Source organism: Chelmon rostratus, chromosome 20 (genome assembly GCF_017976325.1).
Source record: "Chelmon rostratus isolate fCheRos1 chromosome 20, fCheRos1.pri, whole genome shotgun sequence".
Taxonomy (NCBI): Eukaryota; Metazoa; Chordata; class Actinopteri; order Chaetodontiformes; family Chaetodontidae; genus Chelmon; species Chelmon rostratus.
In genome coordinates this window covers 290,001-310,000 of record NC_055677.1, presented here as the reverse complement: position 1 = coordinate 310,000, position 20,000 = coordinate 290,001, and the positions used below count along the sequence as shown (strand labels likewise).

The following is a 20,000-nucleotide window of genomic DNA, read 5'->3' as shown; positions in this document are numbered from 1 at the left end:
CACTTCATCTATAAGATGCAGAGTCCAGATGGTTTCCAAATAGAGTTTTAGAAGAAATTCTCTACCAAATCACCCCCCCTGCTTGAAATGTCTGCGTAAGTTACAATTTTAGCCGAGCTTATTGGCTCCAGATTGGACAACATCATGACATCATCAGAGTGAATCTTTCCTCGTCCTGGCCGCCTGGCTTTCATCGTTCCCCGCTCGTCACAAGTTCATCCAATCAACCATCTTCCAGCCAAGCCCAGCCAAGTACAAATCCCGCCTACATGAAACCTCTCATTCATTGGTCAGTAACCAGTCCAGCCCTGAGGGGGGGGGGGGGGGGGGGGGGGGGGGGGGGGGGTTGGGGGGTGACTCGGGTTACCTGAGGAGACCCGGGACAGCAGAGGTGAGTTCAAAAACCACTTCACATAGGAATCTCGATTCTCCTCTTCTACAATTCAGAATCGATCCACAAATGTCACAAATCCATTTTCCAAACATTAGTTAATAACATGATGGATTCCACCGCTGACACATAACGTTTGAATCAGGAGTCAATTCTGAACCAGTGGGACGCCTCAGAATCTGAACTGAATCGATTCCCAGTGATTCATGGGACAGCGCTCCACACAGAGTGAACGGTAGGTCAACATGAGGTGGTCTGGGCTTCACGTGGTTCAAAGTCCTGCACCAGATCTGTTTCTGTTGAGCCCGACATGGCCCACATGTTCTGGCACTGCTCTGACCTGGCAGGGTTCAGAACTCAGGACCAGGAAATGACATATCTCTGACAAACATAGCTCTGCTAAAGCACCTGAAGCATCTTCCTGGCTGAGGGACTTCCTGGACTCCCTCAGGCTACCCCCCCCCCCTGTCAGCTTTTAATGCCACCTCCAGCTATGAGTTGTGGTGGTTCTGGTCTGGAATCATAATGTATCCAGACCTTTGTCTTCTTGCTCTTGTTCTCTCATTTTTACCTTTTTGTTTCGGGCTCAAGCCTGTCCACATGAGTGTGAATGAAGATCAGTTTGTTTTATTGGACGCTCAGCGTGTGTGTTAGCTCGTTAAGGTGCAGCCCGGTTCAGGTCTGTGCTCGCTCCACTCTGAATAAACATGTTATTTCCTTAACAGACAGTATGACGACGGGGGCGTGAGGAGGAAATAACACCAGTTATACACACACACACACACACACACACACACACAGAGTAAACAAACTCTTAACGAGCTTCAGACGCTCCTTAATTACTTTGTTGCTAATTGGTTTACATGGAAATCAGGCTGCTGCCCTCACACACTGACTGACATCAGGTCTTTGTATCTGGGAACATACTGGGGGCTCTGCGCTTCCAGTTTAGCATCCCATTCAAGATAATTCACCTCACAGGTCACATGACCAGGTGTCATCCAAAGTTACCTGAGCAGGTGAGGAGGAATCTGACAGACTGGAGGACCTGAAGGATGCTGATCAACCAATCGACTGAGTAACAGTTTCAGTTCATGAAACTTCATCATGTTTCCATCGTCTCCGCAGTTTCAGCCTGTTAAACATCCACTCAGGTTTCTTCATCATCCCAGGTCGGAATAGCTTCACTTTCCTCCAGTTTATTCTGGACAGTCCAGGCCAGAAATGTACGTACAGCATACACACACCAATATATTCAGAGAGCGAGAGAGAGCGAGCGAGCGAGCTTCACTGTCTACAGAGAGGTTTGATTCACCACGACCATCATCATCATCATCATCAGAACACAGGAACCATCAGTCAGCACAACCAAAGCACCTGAACACAGCAGGTTCTCCAGAGAACTCGCACAGTGGCCTCAGCAGAACCCTGTCGTAGTACTGCAGCACTAGTCTGTGGTACTGCAGCAGCAGTAGAAGTACACACACACAACATGTCTGCTGCTCAGCGCGGTCGGACAGGTGATTACACTGAGAGCTCCCACTGCCTGGCAGGGACATTAAACGCCTCATAAAAATAATGACACTCATTCTATGAATTGATCAATAAATCTGAAATATCCAGAATGAGCAGGAGAACATCGTGACACGTGACTGATGGAGTGAAAGAGCACAAACACAGTAAAACATGTCGAGTCAGCATTTCTTCAACACACGAGAGCAGAAACTAATGATGATGTGTTTAAATATATTTTAATAAAAAAGAAAGTCAATGTGTGATCTGGATTCAACGATGAATAAAGTGAAGGAGAGCAGCTCTTCCTCTTCCTCTTCCTCTCTGTTCTACAGCGAACAAGCCGCCATCTGCAGCAGAACGCTGGGTCGATACCGGACGCTGTCAAAGTGATCCTCAGCAGTGTTTCAGCTCCGCTTTCACGACCGCGAACGTGTCACCATTCTGATGAAGTGATGAAGATACATGATGACATTCAAGAGAGCGGACGCAGGCTTCTCTTCTTCTCTGCTGTAGATGTTTGCAGTCATCTTCATCAGAGCTACCTGAAAACCTGATCAGTGTGATCAATACTGCTTCAGTGAACCAGAGAGAAGTCGACTGGAGTTCAGTGTGTCAAACATGATGAAGGGTTTTCCTGTCTCTGCCTTCCTGTGCAGCATCTCTTCTTCCTCTTCTTCTTCTTCCAGCAGAACTAAAGTTTTCTTTTCAAACGATTAAAACAGCCAGAATTCTAACGGAGTTCAACATGTAACCGGACTGTTCCAGGCTGACCTGGAGTCAGTTTCTCCAGCAGCAGCTCCGGATGGAGCACATGTGGTAACACTATCTGTTGGGAGTATTCATTTGCAGTATTTGCGGTGTATTAGGAGTGTTTCTGCCTTCTCTTCTGACGCAGCTTCTGTTCTACTGCCCCAAAGTTTTTCCGGTCTGAGATCAGCTGGAAACTGAAGCCACAGAAAAGAAGAAGAGGAGGAGAAGAAGAAGACGAAGGGGAGAAGAAGAAGACGAAGAGGAGAAGAAGAAGAAGAAGAAGGGAGGAGATTTTCCAGCTGGAAACTTGGATGCCGACACACAGAAACAACTCCCATGGCCCCCCCCTCCGCCCTCTCCCCGGAGCCCTCTCAGACCCGGACCCCCAATCAGCCAAAAAAAATAAAATCCGTGCTTACCTTTGAAGGTGTCGGCCCGCGCGCCCGTTAGTCCCAGTGAAACCAGTAAGAGTGCCGCGGAGAGACGGAAAGTTCCAGTCCGCTCCATGTCCACACCGAGACCCTCCGGAGCGCGAAGGAAAACTACCGAGCAACTCCGAACGCACTTATTCCTCCTCGTCCTCCTCCTCCTCCTCCTCCTCTTCTTCTCTTTCTTTCTTCTTCTTCTCTCGTCTCCTGTCTGCCGCTCCGACAGACACACAGACAGGCAGACAGACGGGACTGCGGGTCTCAGTCTCTCCGCTTTCTTTTCCTCCGTTTCTCTTCAGACCGGAGAGAGAGACTGGCTCCGTTTTCCGAGCTGCCGCTGACGTCACAGGGGGCGAGAGACGTTAGGGGGGCACGAGAGAGAGAGAGAGAGAGAGAGAGAGAGAGAGAGACGGAGAGAAGAGGGAGAGAGAGAGAGAGAAGAGAGAGAGAAGAGAGGGAGAGAGAGAGGGGGGAGAGAGAGAGAGAGAGGGGGGAGAGAAGAAAGAGGGAGAGAGAGAGAGAGAGAGAGAGGGGAGAGACAGAGAGAAGAGAGGGCGAGAGAGAGAGAAGAGAGGGAGAGAGAGAGGGGGGAGAGAGAGAGAGAAGAGGGAGAAAGAGGGGGGAGAGAAGAGGGAGAAAGAGGGGGGAGAGAAGAAAGAGAGAGAGAGAAGAGGGAGAGAGAGAGAGGGAAGAAAAAGAGGGAGAGAGAGAGAGAAGAGGGAGAAAGAGGGGGGAGAGACGAAAGAGAGAGAGAGAGAGAGGGGAGAGAGAGAGAGAAGAGAGGGAGAGAGAAGAGAAAGAGAGACAGAAAGAGGGAGAGAAACGTGTCCTGTGGAACAGAGCTGGACTAAATATAAAGGTTGAATAAAACACTTTGCTTTAAAGTCACATGTGATCAGCTGACAGTTCGAAAACATAAAGAACCACAGAGCACGATGCTTTTATTTTGGAAGTGAAGTTTGGGTTCATGAAACAAGACCCCTGAGACTCAACGCCAGGTGAGACAGAACCTGTAAAAATCTCATCAGGTGTCTAGACCAGGACTGCAGAGCAGATCTGGACCAGGTCCACCTCTTTGTTAGGATTAAAACAGGACCCTCAGTCTGTGGAAGCACGTGGAAGATTCAGACTCACAGCAACTCATGAAGTTTCCTGAATCCACAGAAAAACACCTGCAGAACAAAGAGGAAGTGACATGAATTCACCCGTCAGTGATGCTGTGAGAAGATAAACGAAGATATTCCAAGCAGAAAAAAACAAAACTATCAGTCAATGAAACAGAATGACAGAATTTCAGTGAGTTCAGGATTTAACCCAAACAAGCTCCTTACAAAAAGACAAACCCTGACGAGACAGAGGCCGAGTCAGCACAAAGACAGTTTGTGTCCAGTGGAGTCCAAAATCCAGAAAACTCCACAGACTTTCCTTCCCAGAGACTCATTTTGGTTTTACTTTAAGTTTTTGAATTTCATTCTTACATTTCCATTGTGTTGTATTGAAACTTACCCGTCCTTAAAGCCATGATGCTGCCACCTGCAGGTTCAACAGCTTCCTGTAACTCATCAGAACATCTTCACTGGCTCCTGGTTACTCAACTAGTTTAGTCGCCAGTCACTCAGACGCAGTTTTTCCTTTTACATTCAAATTTCCATTAACAAAAAGACATTTTTCCTCCTCACATTGTCTTAGTCCTGAAACCAAAGTTAGAGCCTCTGACTCCACCTCACACCTCACTTAAAGGTCACTCAGGAATCTGAAGCTGTCCTCCTTCAGGACTTCCTGTTTGGGTCATTAACACTGAGGAGTTCTTGTTCCTGTTGTCATCTTTCTATCTGAATGTGAAACAGAGGACTCCTCACATTTAAATACAGGAAGAGAAGCTGCCACAAAGCTTCAGGAAATGTTCAAGTTTGGTCTGAAGCTGCAGAAAAAGTGCAAGTTTCATTTTATTTCCAGTGTATGAAATGTGTGTGTGTGTGTGTGTGTGTGTGTCGTTGTCTTTCTTAATAAATAAACCAGAAGAGAGACTGATCCTCACACTGGAAATAAACTGAATATCTTCTTCTTTTCTAAAATCCTTCCTGCAGCTATTTTCTACGATCCAGATGAATGAACTCTGCGGGAGGAAACGCTGCTCTGCGTGTTTCAGCGCTGAGACAAAGCGCTTCATTCAGGGAGGATTTGTTGCTTTGTGCTGCCACCTGCAGGACAAACTCAGGGCAGCAGGCGGCAGTCCAGTCAAGTCCATATTATTTAGACCAGTATCACAAACAAAGACTGCCTCCGGGCCTTTACAGCGTCTGTCCTCAGAGGCTTGATCCTGAAAAACTCCCAAAATACACAAACAGAGGAAGAAAGCTGAGGAAGAGGAAGGTGGACACACAGGAAGTAGATCTGTGTCATGTGTCCACCATGGACACCTGGAAGCAGGACAGACTACAGATACACCACGTGGCCAAAAGTGTGTGGACATGTCTGTGTTTTGTTCTGTTTTTCCTGCTTTGAGCATCTTACAGCCGGGGAAGGGGAATCTAAAGTCCACAGTGAGGCTTTCGACAACAACCTTCATGTCACCGTCTTCCAACGTTTGTGTTTGACTCGCTGTTTCAACACGACACGAAGCAGCTCCACAAAGACACTTTGCCCAGTTTGGTGTGGAAGACCTTGACCGAGTGGCACGCATCCCTGACTTACACCCTGCCCACCACCCGGAACACCGACTGTGAGCCAGAGCTCATTTAATGAAACTGGTTTGGACAAAGACCCCTGTGCCTTCCTGTCTTATCTCTGATCTTTTATGTTTATTCAAGAATCTTTTTTAGGACAATATAACACATGAATAAAAACATGCACAACATAGCATTATTTTTATACATAAAACATGCAGAGGGGGTGGAATAGTGTCTACAGGTCTGACAGCCAAACAACCTCCCAACGTAGCTGGGCAGCCTGTGAGGTGAAACCCAGGGCGAAAAGATGCCCCTGAACTATTTGCTGGTGCTTGTTCAGCTGTCTCATCTGAAAAAGTTTGTAGAAATCACAGCAACAAAATCAAACGGATGTCCTCCACCCAGCTTCAGGTAGGAATACAGGCCCGCCCCCTCCTCCACCCAGCTTCAGGTAGGAAAACAGGCCCGCCCCCTCCTCCACCCAGCTTCAGGTAGGAAAACAGGCCCGCCCCCTCCTCCACCCAGCTTCAGGTAGAAAAATGTCCAACCCCCTCCTCTACCCAGCTCTCAGGTACGTGAAGAGGGCACTGAGTCCCCCCTCCAGCACCTCCTTTACCGGCTTCAGCAGTGGGTTGTGAATGATGTGGAGTCCTTTATCCAAAGGATGACAGGCCAGCTTCTCCAGTCTGAATAACTGGTGCATCTCCTGAACACATCATCATCATCATCATCATCATCATCATCATCATCGTCATCGTCGTCATCATCATTCATCTTTACCACCGTCATCGTTTTACTTATCAGAGCTAAACACTGTCTATAAGACACCAAACAACATGTCAACAGATCTGGTTTCAGACTTGTGTTACTGTAGCAGGTTTACCTGTGGGACGTCCTTGATGTCGTTAAAGTCCAGATTCAGCAACTCCAACCTGGACAAAATAAAATCAACTCAAATCAAATCTGCAGCAGGTGCCACCTGACAGGAGAATGAGGCGCAGCAGGGCTTAAACCTGCAGGGCTTTCGCAGGTGGTATCAGCAGGGTTTGGATGATGAGGTGGGGTTACCTGTGAGGTGAGGTTACCTGGTGAGGTAGGTTACATTGTGAAGTGGGTCCCTTGGTGAGGTGGGGTTACCTGGTGAAGTGGGGTCACTTGCTGAGGTGGGGTTACCTGGTGAGGTGGGGTTACCTGGTGAGGTAGGTTACATTGTGAAGTGGGTCACTTGGTGAGGTGGGGTTACCTGGTGAGGTGGGGTTACCTGGTGAGGTAGGTCACTTGGTGAGGTGGGGTTACGTGGTGAGGTGGGGTTACCTGGTGAGGTGAGGTCACCTGGTGAAGTGGGGTTACCTGGTGAGGTGGGGTCACTTGGTGAGGTGGGGTTACCTGGTGAGGTGAGGTCACCTGGTGAGGTGAGGTCACCTGGTGAGGTGGGGTTACCTGGTGAGGTAGGTTGTGGCGACCCGGCCGTCTGAGTTACATGTTTCTCCACTGGGCATGAGTTCATTCCTACCATTCACACTCACTTCATCCATACTCCAATCACCGTCTTCCAGCCAGTCCTGTGTAATACCATACCTTCCTACCTGAAAGCTCTGATTTATTGCTCAGCACATCAGGTCGGTCGGTCTGTGTGGCACTGAGGGAGGACTTCAGCTTTTACCTTGATCTGCATCATCTTGTGTGTAAAGTCCGTGGCGAGATCCCAATTCAACATATAAAATCATTGTTTTACCTGGAAGCCGCGATAGCCAACAGAATCCTGTTTTCTGTGGTGAATCCACATCTAAGATCCACCTAACCCACTAATTACTGCTGACGACTGACAGGGGGTACAGTGTCGTTATTTTTTATTGATTGCAAATGTAAATCCACTCCGTAAAGCCGTGGGGTCAATTTCCTGCTTTTGCTGTCAGGTTTGGGAATCCGTGCTAAAACCCAGAGTGGCAAAATTCTGTTGTTTTAGTTTCTGATTTCTTATTGTTATTTGTCAGACGCGACTCTGACTGGCATCCCCCTTTTTTTGTTGGACTGAACTAAGGTCCGACAAAACAGTCCCGGTACAAGGTTACATTGTGAAGTGGGGTTACCTGGTGAGGTGAGGTTACATTGTGAAGTGGGTCACTTGGTGAGGTGGGGTTACCTGGTAAGGCAGCAGAGGGCCTTAGGAAGAGAGTGGAGACTGTTTCCCTCCACAATGAGGATCTTGAGCTCCACCAGAGCCTGGATGTTTTCCGCCAGGTTCTCCAGACGGTTACAGGCCAGATGGAGGAACACCTGCAAGAATAGAGGAGGCGATCGACTGACAGGTGGATGAGAGCAGTGAAATCAACCAACTGAACATGAGTCAAAGGGTCAGTGCGCCACAGAAAAGGTGCCGCTCAGTCACAGACACTATACGTAACAGAGAATTAGACATGATGAAACATACTCGTTTTTAGACTCCACCTTCCAGAAGGATCCTCATCAGCCCTACGTGTTTTCGGTCATGTCATCTATTGGCATGTTTAACTTTAACAGACCGTCTTCAGCCGGATCCGAACGTCCACTCTCAACAGCTCACAGACTTTTGTCATGCACGTCATGTGACATGTTCACGGTCATCGTGTCAAGTGTGTGAGGCCACGAGGGGATGAACGATGTTATGAGACAGGACACGAATTTCAAGTGCTTCCATGGAGATGAACTGAACTTCCTGGCCTTGTGACTTACTTCAAGCTTTTTATCTGAATGGTTGTGAACTTGTGGAACTCTGCAGACTCCTAACCTTGTCCCGTTTGTGCTCCTGTGTTTTCCCCTCCTCTTGTCCCCTGTCTGTCTAGTTGAGTGGCATCACTGCTGTCAGTTTGCTACCCGTTTGTGATCGGCTTTCCTGATTCGACCCACGTGGACTCTGTCGGCTCAGACAATGAGATAGCGAGTATACTGTAAAAAACTGGAACCAAAGCGTAGTTGAATACTCGGGTAGGTTCAGAGTTCCCAATAACTAACTTAACCTCTCCCTCACTCCCATTCTCCTGGACATGTGAAGCAGCAGCAGTGTTTTCCAAGCCCAAAGCTTCGTTCACGTCTGCCACTATTCTGATTCAGCCCAACCAGTGCTTCAGTTCCTGGTAGAGGTGGATGTTCCTGATACTGGGGTTGCAGCAGCGTTATCACAACATTCTGGTTTAAATCAAAAACTTGACTGTGGCTGAGAAGCTATGATGTCGGTGACAGAGAGCTACTGGCTGTAATGATGGTGCTGGAGGAGTGGCGACATTGGTTGGAGGGTACAGAACAACCATTTGTGGTCCAAACCAATCCTAAAAACCTAATCTATATCATGTCAGGCCCAGTGATCACTATTCTTTAGCTGATTCAACTGGGCTCAACACACCAACAAGATCCAGGCAATGGACATTCTAACCCCCTGTTTGTCCCTGACTCTGTCTGTCCACAGGTTCAGCAGTGGACTCACACACCCCGGTTCACTTGCCACCCCGGTGCAAGTCGAACCTTGAAGGTTCTTCACAGAAACCTTTGTTGGCCTAAGATGGAGGCGGACACCCCAGAATATGTCTCTGCCCAGGGGAAAGCGTTACTCATACCAGGCCGAAAGACCGGAGATCCCCGCAGAGACGGAGAGGGAGGTGCAGAGCTGGAGCAAAGTGCCGGGACAAGCGCAGATGGTATAAACCATCCAGACCATCTCTAATTATGGGGAATGTGAGATCTCTCCCTAACAAGATGGAAGAGCTAACGGCGCTAACCAGACTGCAGCGGGAGTACCGGGAGTCATGGTCAGAGGAGTCCAGTACGGTACTGAGGGACTGTTTCGACACCACTGGGAGGTGTTGTGCAGTCCTCATAGGGGGTACACTGACAGTTTGACAACATGCATCACCGACTACATTAACAGCTTCCATCTGTTCATTTCTGGAAGTATACCTTTATCGCAATTTTTCCATAGTTCCTGCAGCATATATATATATATATATATATATATATATATATATATATATATATATATATATATATAATTATAATATTTTTCTTTTATATAGTCCCTTGCATAATATGTAGTTAGCTTTTATTTTGTTTTTTGTTTTTTGAATTTCTCTATTTTCTTTTCCAACTGCTATTACCTGCTGCTGTAACACCCAAATGTCCCCGGCTTCGGATTAATAAAGTATATCTTATCTTATCTTACCTTACCTTACCTTATCTTATCTTATCTTATCTTATCTTAGTATCATTGGATTAAAGTGTGGACTTTTGGATTTAGCCTAGCTGACTAATGGAATCATACCAGAGCCTTCATGTTGTAAACGCAGCCCGGGATATGAGCGATGTGGTTGTGACTGAGGTTGAGCTTCCTCAGTCTGGTGAGATTGGAGAGCGAGGCAGGCAGCGAGGACAGCTGGTTGTTAGCCAAACTCAGCACCTGAAAGAAACAAACACTGTTAGACAGACGAGGAATGGAGCAAACTGCACCTCAGTCCTGTTTTATTCTAACAGCTTGGGCCAGATCTGATAACTCCTCTTCGTCACCTCCTGTGGAGTACCGTAAGTCTCCTCCTGGGTCGTGTTTTATTCTCTTTATGTATGTTTACTTTAGGCGCTTTCACTGTTATGCAGACGATACTATGATATACCTGAAACTTGGTGATTCTTGCTGAACTGCCTTGATGCTGTTGAGTCCTGAATGGCTAAAACTATATTGGAGTTCCACCAATTCCCAACTTCAGAGTCTGTTTCCAGGTGTTGTGGAGTTCTACTGCACATTTTAAAGTAGTCGGACGCTACATGTCCTCGAGTGATGTCACATGAGTCAGTTGAAAACCGCAGGTTTGAAGCTGAAATGCAGCTACTAGCAAAACACACCACAAATTACCACACTGCATTTGAGTTGCATTGTGGGTAACGCAGGCAGATTTTGACAAGAGAGTGCTAAAAAATTGACATCACTGTTTCTGATATTCACTAACGTGTCCAATTGTTTTCAGCAGAGTCAAACTGTGAACACATTAACATGTCTCCATCTTGCAGGTTGATGTGCTGAACATGAACATGAACAGTTGTTTATTCCTGATCCAGCAGCTCAGAACAACATGACGGATGTGGAGTCGTGTTTGTGTCGCCTGACGAACGTCAGTCCAGTACTCTCTCTCTTTTAGCTCTGTGTTTGGTCTCCTCCAGCTCTGTAGTTGCTAAATGCTGCTCTGTGTTCAGCAGCTGGACTCTGACTGAGTGTGTCTGCTGGTTGCTGCTCAGCAGGAAGTGATCAGGGGCTTTTTACAGCTTCGAGTCTGACGGATAAACACTGAGCTGGAAGTTATTCTGAAGCTCCTGAACACACCAAACACATATTATCTATCACTTTTTGGTCAGCAGTAATTCATATATCAAAAGCAGGGCTCGAAAGCAAAAGCGGCACAAGCAGCAGTCTATTTATAGCTGCAGTAGAAGTACTATCAGCAGTATTTGTGGTACCTCCAGTTGTGTACAGGCTCCCAGCTCTTCAGGAATTTCAGTCAGTCTGTTTCTGTAGGCGAATAAAACTCGGAGTCTCCTCAGCTGTCCGATCTCTGCTGGCAGGCTGCTGAGCTACAACCACAAACAGACAGAAACAGGAGCGCTCACTTCAGGGCTGATCTCACACCAGGTTTCACTCACGTTAACAGCACAGTGAGGAAAATACTGCCATGAAAAGACAGAATGCAACTCTGTTAGACTCCTGATACTGTTTGTAACATCCCAGCCCCAAAACCACATCATCAGTTCAAACGGTGAACTAAAGACTAAACACTGAGTGGAAAATAAAATAAACCAAATCAAAGCCATCACATCACGTTTCTAACTAACGGAGGAACGACAGCTGAGGCAGGGACGAAAACTGATTTAAGTGTTGAGAAGGAGCCAGTGCCAGTTTACATCACATGATGTAAATGTGTAGTTGTGTTTCAAGTTTGAACACGTGAACTGAAATAACGAACAGCTCTACGTGGTACTGTGGCTGTAATGAAGCCTGCAGCCTCCAGGGGGCGCTGTCAGGGTTGTTTCTCAGTTGAACTGAAGGTTAAAGGAGGGAGGGGGAAGGTGAACAGAGGACAGAAACTGGATCCTGGTGGATTAGAGGGTGGATTATAACCTTTATTTATCCAGGAGACAGAGCAGCTGCTGGGAAAGGAGGAGGAGGAGGAGGAGGAGGAGGAGGAGGAGGAGGAGGAGGAGGATGAGGAGGGTCTTCACTGCAATGCTCACCAACACACTGACAGAGTTTAAGGTGTCATTCAACCCAGTTTACTCGTCTGGTCTATCATCTAGCCATCTTGTCTTCTGTGAGGGACTAATAGTGATGTCATACAGGTCATCTCACCTTGTGCCTGGTGATGTCATACAGGTCATCTCACCTTGTGCCTGGTGATGTCATACAGGTCATCTCACCTTGTGCCTGGAGACTACTAATGTCTACCTGTCTCTAACTCAGGGCTCTATCAGGTGCATTATAGGCGATGTAGGATCCAGAGTTTTTCAGTTCAGTTCAACTTTATTCTCATTATACTTATACTCGGTATGCAGTATAATGAGAAGCTCTCTCCATATGGGTACAACATACAGTACATACAGTACATACAGTACATAGAACAGTACAACAGCCCAGTGCAGGACAGCAGCAAACAAGTGCAGAATTATTTGTAGTGAGGTCGTAGCTTGAAGTATACAGAGGGATTCAAAGTAGAGATATCTCCACCTCTGCCTCTCACAAGAACAACTTCTTTATGGAAGAATAACACTTCTAAAGCTTCTTCACTGTTGTTCTTCTGCACTCGGGGTCACCTGGTGTCATTATAGCAGACTGGACGACGACTCTTCAAAGTTCTGACCGTAAACCTCATGTTTGTGATTTAGATTGAAAGTGGATCACGAGAACATGAAATATGAAATAGATTAAATCAGGCAGAGAGTTTAGAGAGCAACACAGATTCAGAATGAGAAAGCCAACATACAAATATATTCACCAACTGACCAGTTAGAGCTACAACTGACCAGTTAAAGCTGCAACTGACCAGTTAAAGGTACAACTGACCAGTTAAAGGTACAACTGACCAGTTAACCAGTTGACCAGTGTGAGGTCTCGTAGTAACAAGATTCAGCTGTGAGAGGAGGTGTGAGTGGTGTCAACACTAATGCTTTATGATCACGTCTTCTCGTTAGAAGAAGTCAGTGATTTCTACCAGACAACATGTTGAAGTCACGATGGAGCAGCACGACTGTTCAGAATAACAGCACACACATACCTGGTTGCCCCACAGGTTGAGGACCACCAGGTTGGAGAGTACCGCCAGGTGAGGAGGAAGAACCTTCAGACTGTTGAGAGACAAATTCAGCTTCTCCAACTCCAACAGCTCCCACAATTCAGCTGGGACGTCCTGCAGGACCAGGAGGAGCGAGACAGAGAGGAACCCGAGAACAAGAAGGTCAGACATACTGCTACCGCTATTACAGCCTCTACCAGTACTGCTGCTACAGCCACTACTACTACTACTACTACTACTACTACTACTAAAGCAGTACAGCGAGATGAATCGATGTCTTTATGAAATATTTGGTTCTCGTCTCGTGACCATTTATTTGGTAAGAATCAGAGCTGGTTGTACTTTTTGTTGAGATGACATGAAGCTCGACTCGCTGTCGTACCTTCAGTCCTCGGCGAGCGAGACTCAGGACGTTATATCCAAACTGTTTGACGGTGAATCGACGGATTCTGTCCGCTGATGTCAGACTGTCCTCCCTCCCCACGCTCCTCCTCTTCTCCTCCTTCACCTCCTCCTTACACACTGTTCCTCCCATCCTGCTCCTCTCTGCAGACCCCTCCTCTTGTCTTCACAGACAGAAATTCAGACTCTGGACTTGGCTGATAATTCCACTGTCTACGTACCCAGATGTTGATGGACCTCTGATATCCAGATGTTACTCTATTGTTTAGAGGCCAAGACCTGCTGTCCAGATGTCCAGATGTCGTCCAGGTGTGTCCACTCTGAGGACTCAGTCCAGCATGTTGTCTTTGGATTAGATGAACTCCTGCAGGTTGAAAATGACGACTTTGAGTCTTTTCAGTTTAACAACATATTTTACGTCACTCGTTCCAGGAAGTTCACGATCGTCTGAGCTTCCTTTAATGTGTAAACTGACCACCGCTGGGTATTTGAAAGTTTCAACAATGAGCAGATATTTTATATATAAAGAGATATAAAATCTATTTTCTGTGTCATCATTTCAACAAAGTGAACATGTCAGTCAGTCATCAGTTGTTTATCTCACATCCAGAAGCTCCAGGACAACATGATGATCGTCGTGGAGACGAGTTTGTGTCACCTGATGAACGTCAGTCCAGTATTCTCTCTCTTTGAGCTCTGTGTTTGGTCTCCTCCAGCTCTTTAGCTGCTAAATGAGAGAGAGACAGAGAGAGAGAAACAGAGAGACAGAGAGAGACAGAGAGAGAGAAACAGAGAGACAGAGGGACAGAGAGACACAGACAGAGAGAGAGAGAAAGAGAAAGAGACGTCACAGTCAGGGAAACGAACGCCACTCAGATCAGGTCTCAGTTTGTGCAGCAGAGGCTCGATGGCTAATGAGTAGAGCATGCCGTGTCCGACCCCCCTCCCAACACTAAAAGGTGCAGCCAAACCACCATTTATTTTTAGTATACTCGCAATATCACGGTACAGAACCTGGATCTGGGCTATAAAACCTGGGCTGAACCCAAAAGCACTCATCGTCTGCCACAGATACTGGTGTTCAACCCGGTCAAAAGCCTTTTCCTGGTCTATGGAAATAAGACCAGCATCAATGCCCAATAAGCCAGAGACGTCCAAAACATGCCAAATTAAAGTGATATTATCACTTATTAACCTGCCGGGCACACAGTAGGTCTGGTCCACATGGATGACCCTACTCATCTCCTCTCTCAGTCTGGAGGCCAGAGCCTTGGAGAGGATTTTATAGTCCCCACACAGCAGAGATACAGGCCTCCAGTTCTTTAGGTCCTGTAGATCTCCTTTTTTTGGCAGCAGGGTGATAACTGCCCTCCTGCAGCTCAGTGGCAGCCGTCCTTTTCCCAAACTGTTCTTGAAGACCTCCAACAGATCCTCACCCATCACTGACCAAAGGGCTCGTAGAACTCCACAGGTAACCCGTCGATGCCAGGTGCTTTGCTGTTTCCCAGGCCCATGAGAGCGGTGTGCAGTTCGTTCAGTGTAAGTTCTGTGTCCAACACTGCATTGCTGTCAGCATCCACCTGAGGCAGACCAGCATAGAAACTTCCAGCCAGCTCCACCTCCTCCACATACTTACATTTTTAAAGAGTTCTTTGTAGAAGCAGGTGGCATGTCTGCGAATCTCTGGGGTTCCTGTTATTGTCAGTCCGTTTTCAGCACGTAGGGAGTGGATGATCTTCCTCTGGCCGTTCTTCCGCTCCAGACTGAAGAAAAACTGAGAGGGGGGGGCATCCATTTCAGATGAGGTCATGAAGCGAGAGCGGACCAGAGCGCCCTGTGCTGTCAGGCCCAACAGGTTGGCTAAGGCAGCCCTTTTGGATTTAAGGGCTTCCACATGCCCTTGATTTCCTGTAGACTCCACTAGACTCTGTAGTTCTACTACTTCAGTCTCCAGGTCTTGAAGAGATCTGGAAATGTGCTTGGTGACATTGCGAGTATACTGCTGACAGAAATGCTTGATCTGGATTTTTCCCACATCCCACCATTGCTGCACTGAAGAAAAAGCAGTTTTGCTTTTTCTGTGTAAAAACCATAAAACCTCAAAAGCAGCTCTAAAAGATTTGTCCTGTAAAAGTGCAGTATTAAAATGCCAGTATGCACTGCGTACCCTCACCCTCTGAATATAAAAGGAGCACTGAACAAGACAATGATCGGAGAAGCCAACAGGAACTATTCGACACGATTTAAAAATACTGAAGTGATGTTTAAAACAGTAAAAACGATCGAGTCTGGCCAAAGACAGCAGATTGTCTCTGCAGTGACTCCAGGTGTACTGCCGCTCGGTCCTGTTAAAACCTCTCCAAACATCTTTCAGATCGTGGCTTTCGATCAGCTGCTTTAGTCTGGCAGATGAAGCAGGATGGGGCTCCAGGTGATTCCTATCGAGTTTAGCATTTTCTGTACAGTTAAAATCGCCGCCCAGGAACAGAAACTCATCAGAACAATTATTAAGACTGTCAATCAGAATATTTAAGAAGCTCATTCTTTCAATGTGTGAAACTGGAGCATAAACAACCACAAAAACCATTTTTTAAAATGTGACCACACATGATGTCCTCCACCTGTACAGCACAGGGACTGACAGGCCGACTCCACCGCTGTTGGACGTTTTGTGGCTTAGGAAGACGTCCCCAGGCCACTCTGTCCTCCCCTGTCTTTCATTATTATTGTCGCTGTGCGTCTCCTGGACAAAAGCCACATCTAGCTTTTTAATTTCTATCAGTTTGAACAGACAAGCTCTTTTCTCATCACTTCTGGCTCCATTTATATTTAAAGAGCCTATTTTTAACTCACACATGAGAGAAGAAGAAAACGTCAATGTGTAGTATGTGGACAGACATTTCAGATTCAATCACCGTCTTCAATCAGCTGGACCGAACCTGAACCTGAACCTGAACCTGAACCTGCTGTGTCAGCGGAAACCTCTCAGATCAGGGACGTAAAGTTCGGGTCTACCGGCTCTCTGGTCTTAAAAAGGATAAAACGTCTCATCCTGCTGCGTTTGACGTCATGACCGCCTTCCTCAGAAACTTTCATCAATCACGACACCTGTTTCAACAAGTTTCTCCACCCGCGCCCCCCCAACAGCCGACAGCCGGGATCAACTTGACCAGCTCCACCTCACTACTGACAACGACCGCCAACCGCACCCCCGAACCGAGCCCACCCACCGACCCACCAACTAACACCAAAACCTACAGCAGCTCAGACAAACCCAGAAAACCTCAAAACAGAGAGAACAAGAGGAAAGTTACCTCCCGACGACTGACACGCGCTTCCACGATCACTCCACGCTCACGCATGCGCTCAGAGAGAGAGACAGAGAGAGAGACAGAGACAGACAGAGAGACAGAGAGAGAGACAGACAGAGAGAGACAGACAGACAGAGACAGACAGAGAGAGACAGACAGACAGAGACAGACAGAGAGACAGAGACAGACAGAGAGAGACAGAGAGACAGAGACAGTATTTACTATCTGTTTTCTTTTATTTAATTAATGCGTTGCAGAATAATCGTTCTGTGACACATGAATATAAATTGATTTTCATTCTATATTTGTAAAGTTATTATTGCTAATTATCTATTTAATGTTTATACAGCTCATCTAATTTTATGAAAATTATCCGTTATATATTTTTTTACTCAATTACTTTTATTATTGTACTTTATATTTGTAATGGCTTTGACAATATTGTCCATCTACAGTCGTGCCAATAAAGCTTATTGAAATTGAAGTAAATTAAAAGTGTTGCTGCAGCAGTAAAATGTGTTTTTCTATCATATCTGATTTTATTTATTAATATTACTGATAATATGTAATATTTCAGCTTAAATATATATAATATGTGAAAAAATAAAAGATGTGTAAGAAATGCTGACACTGTGTGTCGGGGCGCAGGCTGTTTGACCCCCACCCAGCAGTGAACATGGAGGCACGTCAGCTGGCAGTTTGTCGGTTTGAACAGCAGGTGGTGCTGCTGCATCAACAAACACCTGAGAGTCGAGCTGAGCTCTGACCTGATCCTTTATGCTTTATTATCACGTGTCACCACACCAAAGGAAGCAGAGTCAGAATTCAATTAGAAAAAAGCTCAAATCTGACACATCAGCATCTCAAAAATTTATTCTCATAACTGAACATTTTCCAAAGCTGAAGGAAAAACCTTCCAACATTAAACCTGCTTGTTTGTTCTGTTTCTCAGATGATTTCTCTGATGAACGCAGCACAAAGATCTTTACTGCAGTCGCATGAAAGGTATAAATCCTTTTAAAATAAATAAAAAGATCCTGAAGAATAAACAAGAATCTGTCATCGTCTAAAACAGAAAACCTTCAGACTGTGTGATCTGAGCTCAAAGTTCAGCTTCTGTCACTGGTCATACTCACATTTTAGAAATATTGCATCAGAGATGTGATGACATCATTCGCTGAAGTCAGAACTGAACTGACTGACGAGCGTCGAGCTTCTTTGAGTTTTAGGTGAAAACATGAAGGTGAATTTTCTGTTTTCTGCTTTGACGCTGCTAACTGGACCCAGAACCAGGGTTCTTCTGGTTCCACAGAGAAGCTTTTAGAACGAAAACAGAGCTGGAGGAAGTATTCAGGTCCTTCACTTCAGTAAAAGTATGCAGGAAGCAGGAAAATGTAAACATATATATGAGTCACAGTAGAATAGTGGAGCAGGGCTGAGTCGTTCAGGAGCCTGAAGACGTGATAATAAAGGTCATTGATGTCGGTGCAGAAACAGTCTGAAGATGCACCCGGTGACACTCATCAGATTATTGAGACTCAGCCGTTCATGTCAGAGCAGGATTTTACTGTTGGAGCTGGCCGAGCTTCATTTCAACTAATGATTCTTTTCATTCTGGATCAATCAGCTGATCGATCGGTTCTTCATCGTCACTCAGAGCTCAGAGCTTTGCTGCTTTTATGTCCAAAATGTTTATTGTCAGTGAAAACGATGAAAACCCCCAAACGTTTCAGGTCTTTCACTTAAAAACAGAAGATGAAGATGAGAAAGTATAAATACTCAAGTAAACTACGCTACAAGTACCTCCAAACTGTACGTAAATATGTACATGTGTAAATTTACTGCGTTCTACCAATGTTGTCCACAAATATAGTATAAAGAATGAATGTATGAGGAGGGGGAGGAGGAGGAGGGGGAGGAAGAAGATCAGTGTGAGCTGCATGTTCAAGTGTTTGAGTGATTTCAGTGAAGCAGCTGGGCCCCCCCCCCCCCGCCCTCCCCAGCTCCATCACTCCGCTTCTTTCATCCCAACCTGAGACTCAGTGGAGCCCCCGTCTGCAAGTTCAGGAGGCTGCTGCAGCGACGAAGAAGGAGGACAGGAAAGAGGAAAAGAAAGAGAGGAAAGAGGAGAGGAAGAGGAGGGAGAGGGAGAAGAAGATGAAGAGCAGCTTTGTTTCTTTGTGTTTTATCTATTTATTTTATTTATTTGTGTGCAAAATCACAGAAACTTCGATGTAGTTTTGGATGAAGACACCTGAACAAAGACCTCTGATCATAGTACACGTAGTACATATGCAGTACACGTATACGTCTACATGTACACACTCTATTACTGCTCTCTGTGGAGACGTCTGACCGATAAATGTGGGCGAGCGATCACGAACAAAACATGTGGAAACCTGATCAAAGCACATGAAGTACGTGGCCAAAAGTCTGTGGACGGTTGACAGTGGTGACGCTCTTCCTCTGTTTTATGCTCTTGAGTACTCGAGCTCCTCTTGCCTCCTCCTCCTCTCTGCTCGGCTTTCATCTTTTACCTCCTCCATATTCACCTGGTCCTCCTAATGCTCTCTTGTTGTGTCTCAGTGGTCAAAGCCCACCTGCTCACCTCCTCTCCACCGTTTCATCTCCTCACAGCGACTCCCTCTCTGCTCCTGTTTGTCCTTTTCATATTTCACCGGTGATGGCAGACGGCGGCGTTCGCCACGCGTTCGCCACGCGTTCGCCACGATCTGACGATTTTAACGTTTGAAAGAGTGAAACCTGTCACCTGTAAAAATCACTTTTCTCCTGCCGCGTCTCAAGTCTTTACTTCAGTAAAAGTACTAACAGCACTGTGTAGAAATACTCTGCTGCAAACAAAACAACTGCAATCAAATCTTTACTACAGTAAAAGTACAAAAGTATGAGGATCAAAAGATGTTCCCCGACAGGGAAGGAAAACCTGCAGGCAGAACCCAGGGCGGCAGAGTACATTACCTGCAGCAGTACTGTGCTTAGTGTACTATTATGTTAGTATACAGTGTACACTGGAGCCCACTATTACTGTACTACTGTACTGTACTACTAACACTGAAGTACACTGTGTACTGCTAACACTGAAGTACACTGTGTACTGCTAACAGGGAGTACACTGTGTACTACTAACACTGAGGTACTCTGTAAACCCACAGAATGGAGGTTCGTAGTAATATTACTGCTTTGACTGGTGGAGAAAGTGATGGATGTGTTTC

General features: G+C 46.2%; 2 protein-coding genes across 8 annotated transcripts in view; both read right to left on the bottom strand.

Annotated features, from left to right (window-relative positions):
* LOC121624140 (receptor-type tyrosine-protein phosphatase mu-like) overlaps nucleotides 1-3,341 on the bottom strand; it is a 130,410-nt gene extending 127,069 nt beyond the window's left edge. For 3 of the 7 annotated variants that reach the window (XM_041961760.1, XM_041961761.1, XM_041961762.1), the window contains exon 1: nucleotides 3,076-3,341. In XM_041961760.1, coding sequence (XP_041817694.1) covers nucleotides 3,076-3,163 — 88 coding nt within the window. In that variant the 5' untranslated portion in view covers nucleotides 3,164-3,341. The remainder of the gene's footprint in view (nucleotides 1-3,075) is intronic. The other 4 variants (XM_041961763.1, XM_041961764.1, XM_041961765.1 and 1 more) reach the window with 2 other exon arrangements.
* A 2,968-nt stretch (nucleotides 3,342-6,309) lies between these two features.
* LOC121624254 (leucine-rich repeat-containing protein 30-like) lies at nucleotides 6,310-15,204 on the bottom strand. Its single transcript, XM_041961906.1, has 9 exons — nucleotides 15,093-15,204; nucleotides 14,061-14,183; nucleotides 13,437-13,820; nucleotides 13,037-13,168; nucleotides 11,229-11,342; nucleotides 10,045-10,179; nucleotides 7,897-8,030; nucleotides 6,637-6,685; nucleotides 6,310-6,459 (listed from the first exon to the last, which is right to left on the bottom strand). Exons 3-9 carry the CDS (start codon nucleotides 13,587-13,589, stop codon nucleotides 6,310-6,312), a joined length of 867 nt encoding a protein of 288 aa, XP_041817840.1. The 5' UTR covers nucleotides 13,590-13,820; nucleotides 14,061-14,183; nucleotides 15,093-15,204.
* Between the last annotated feature and the right edge of the window lie 4,796 nt (nucleotides 15,205-20,000).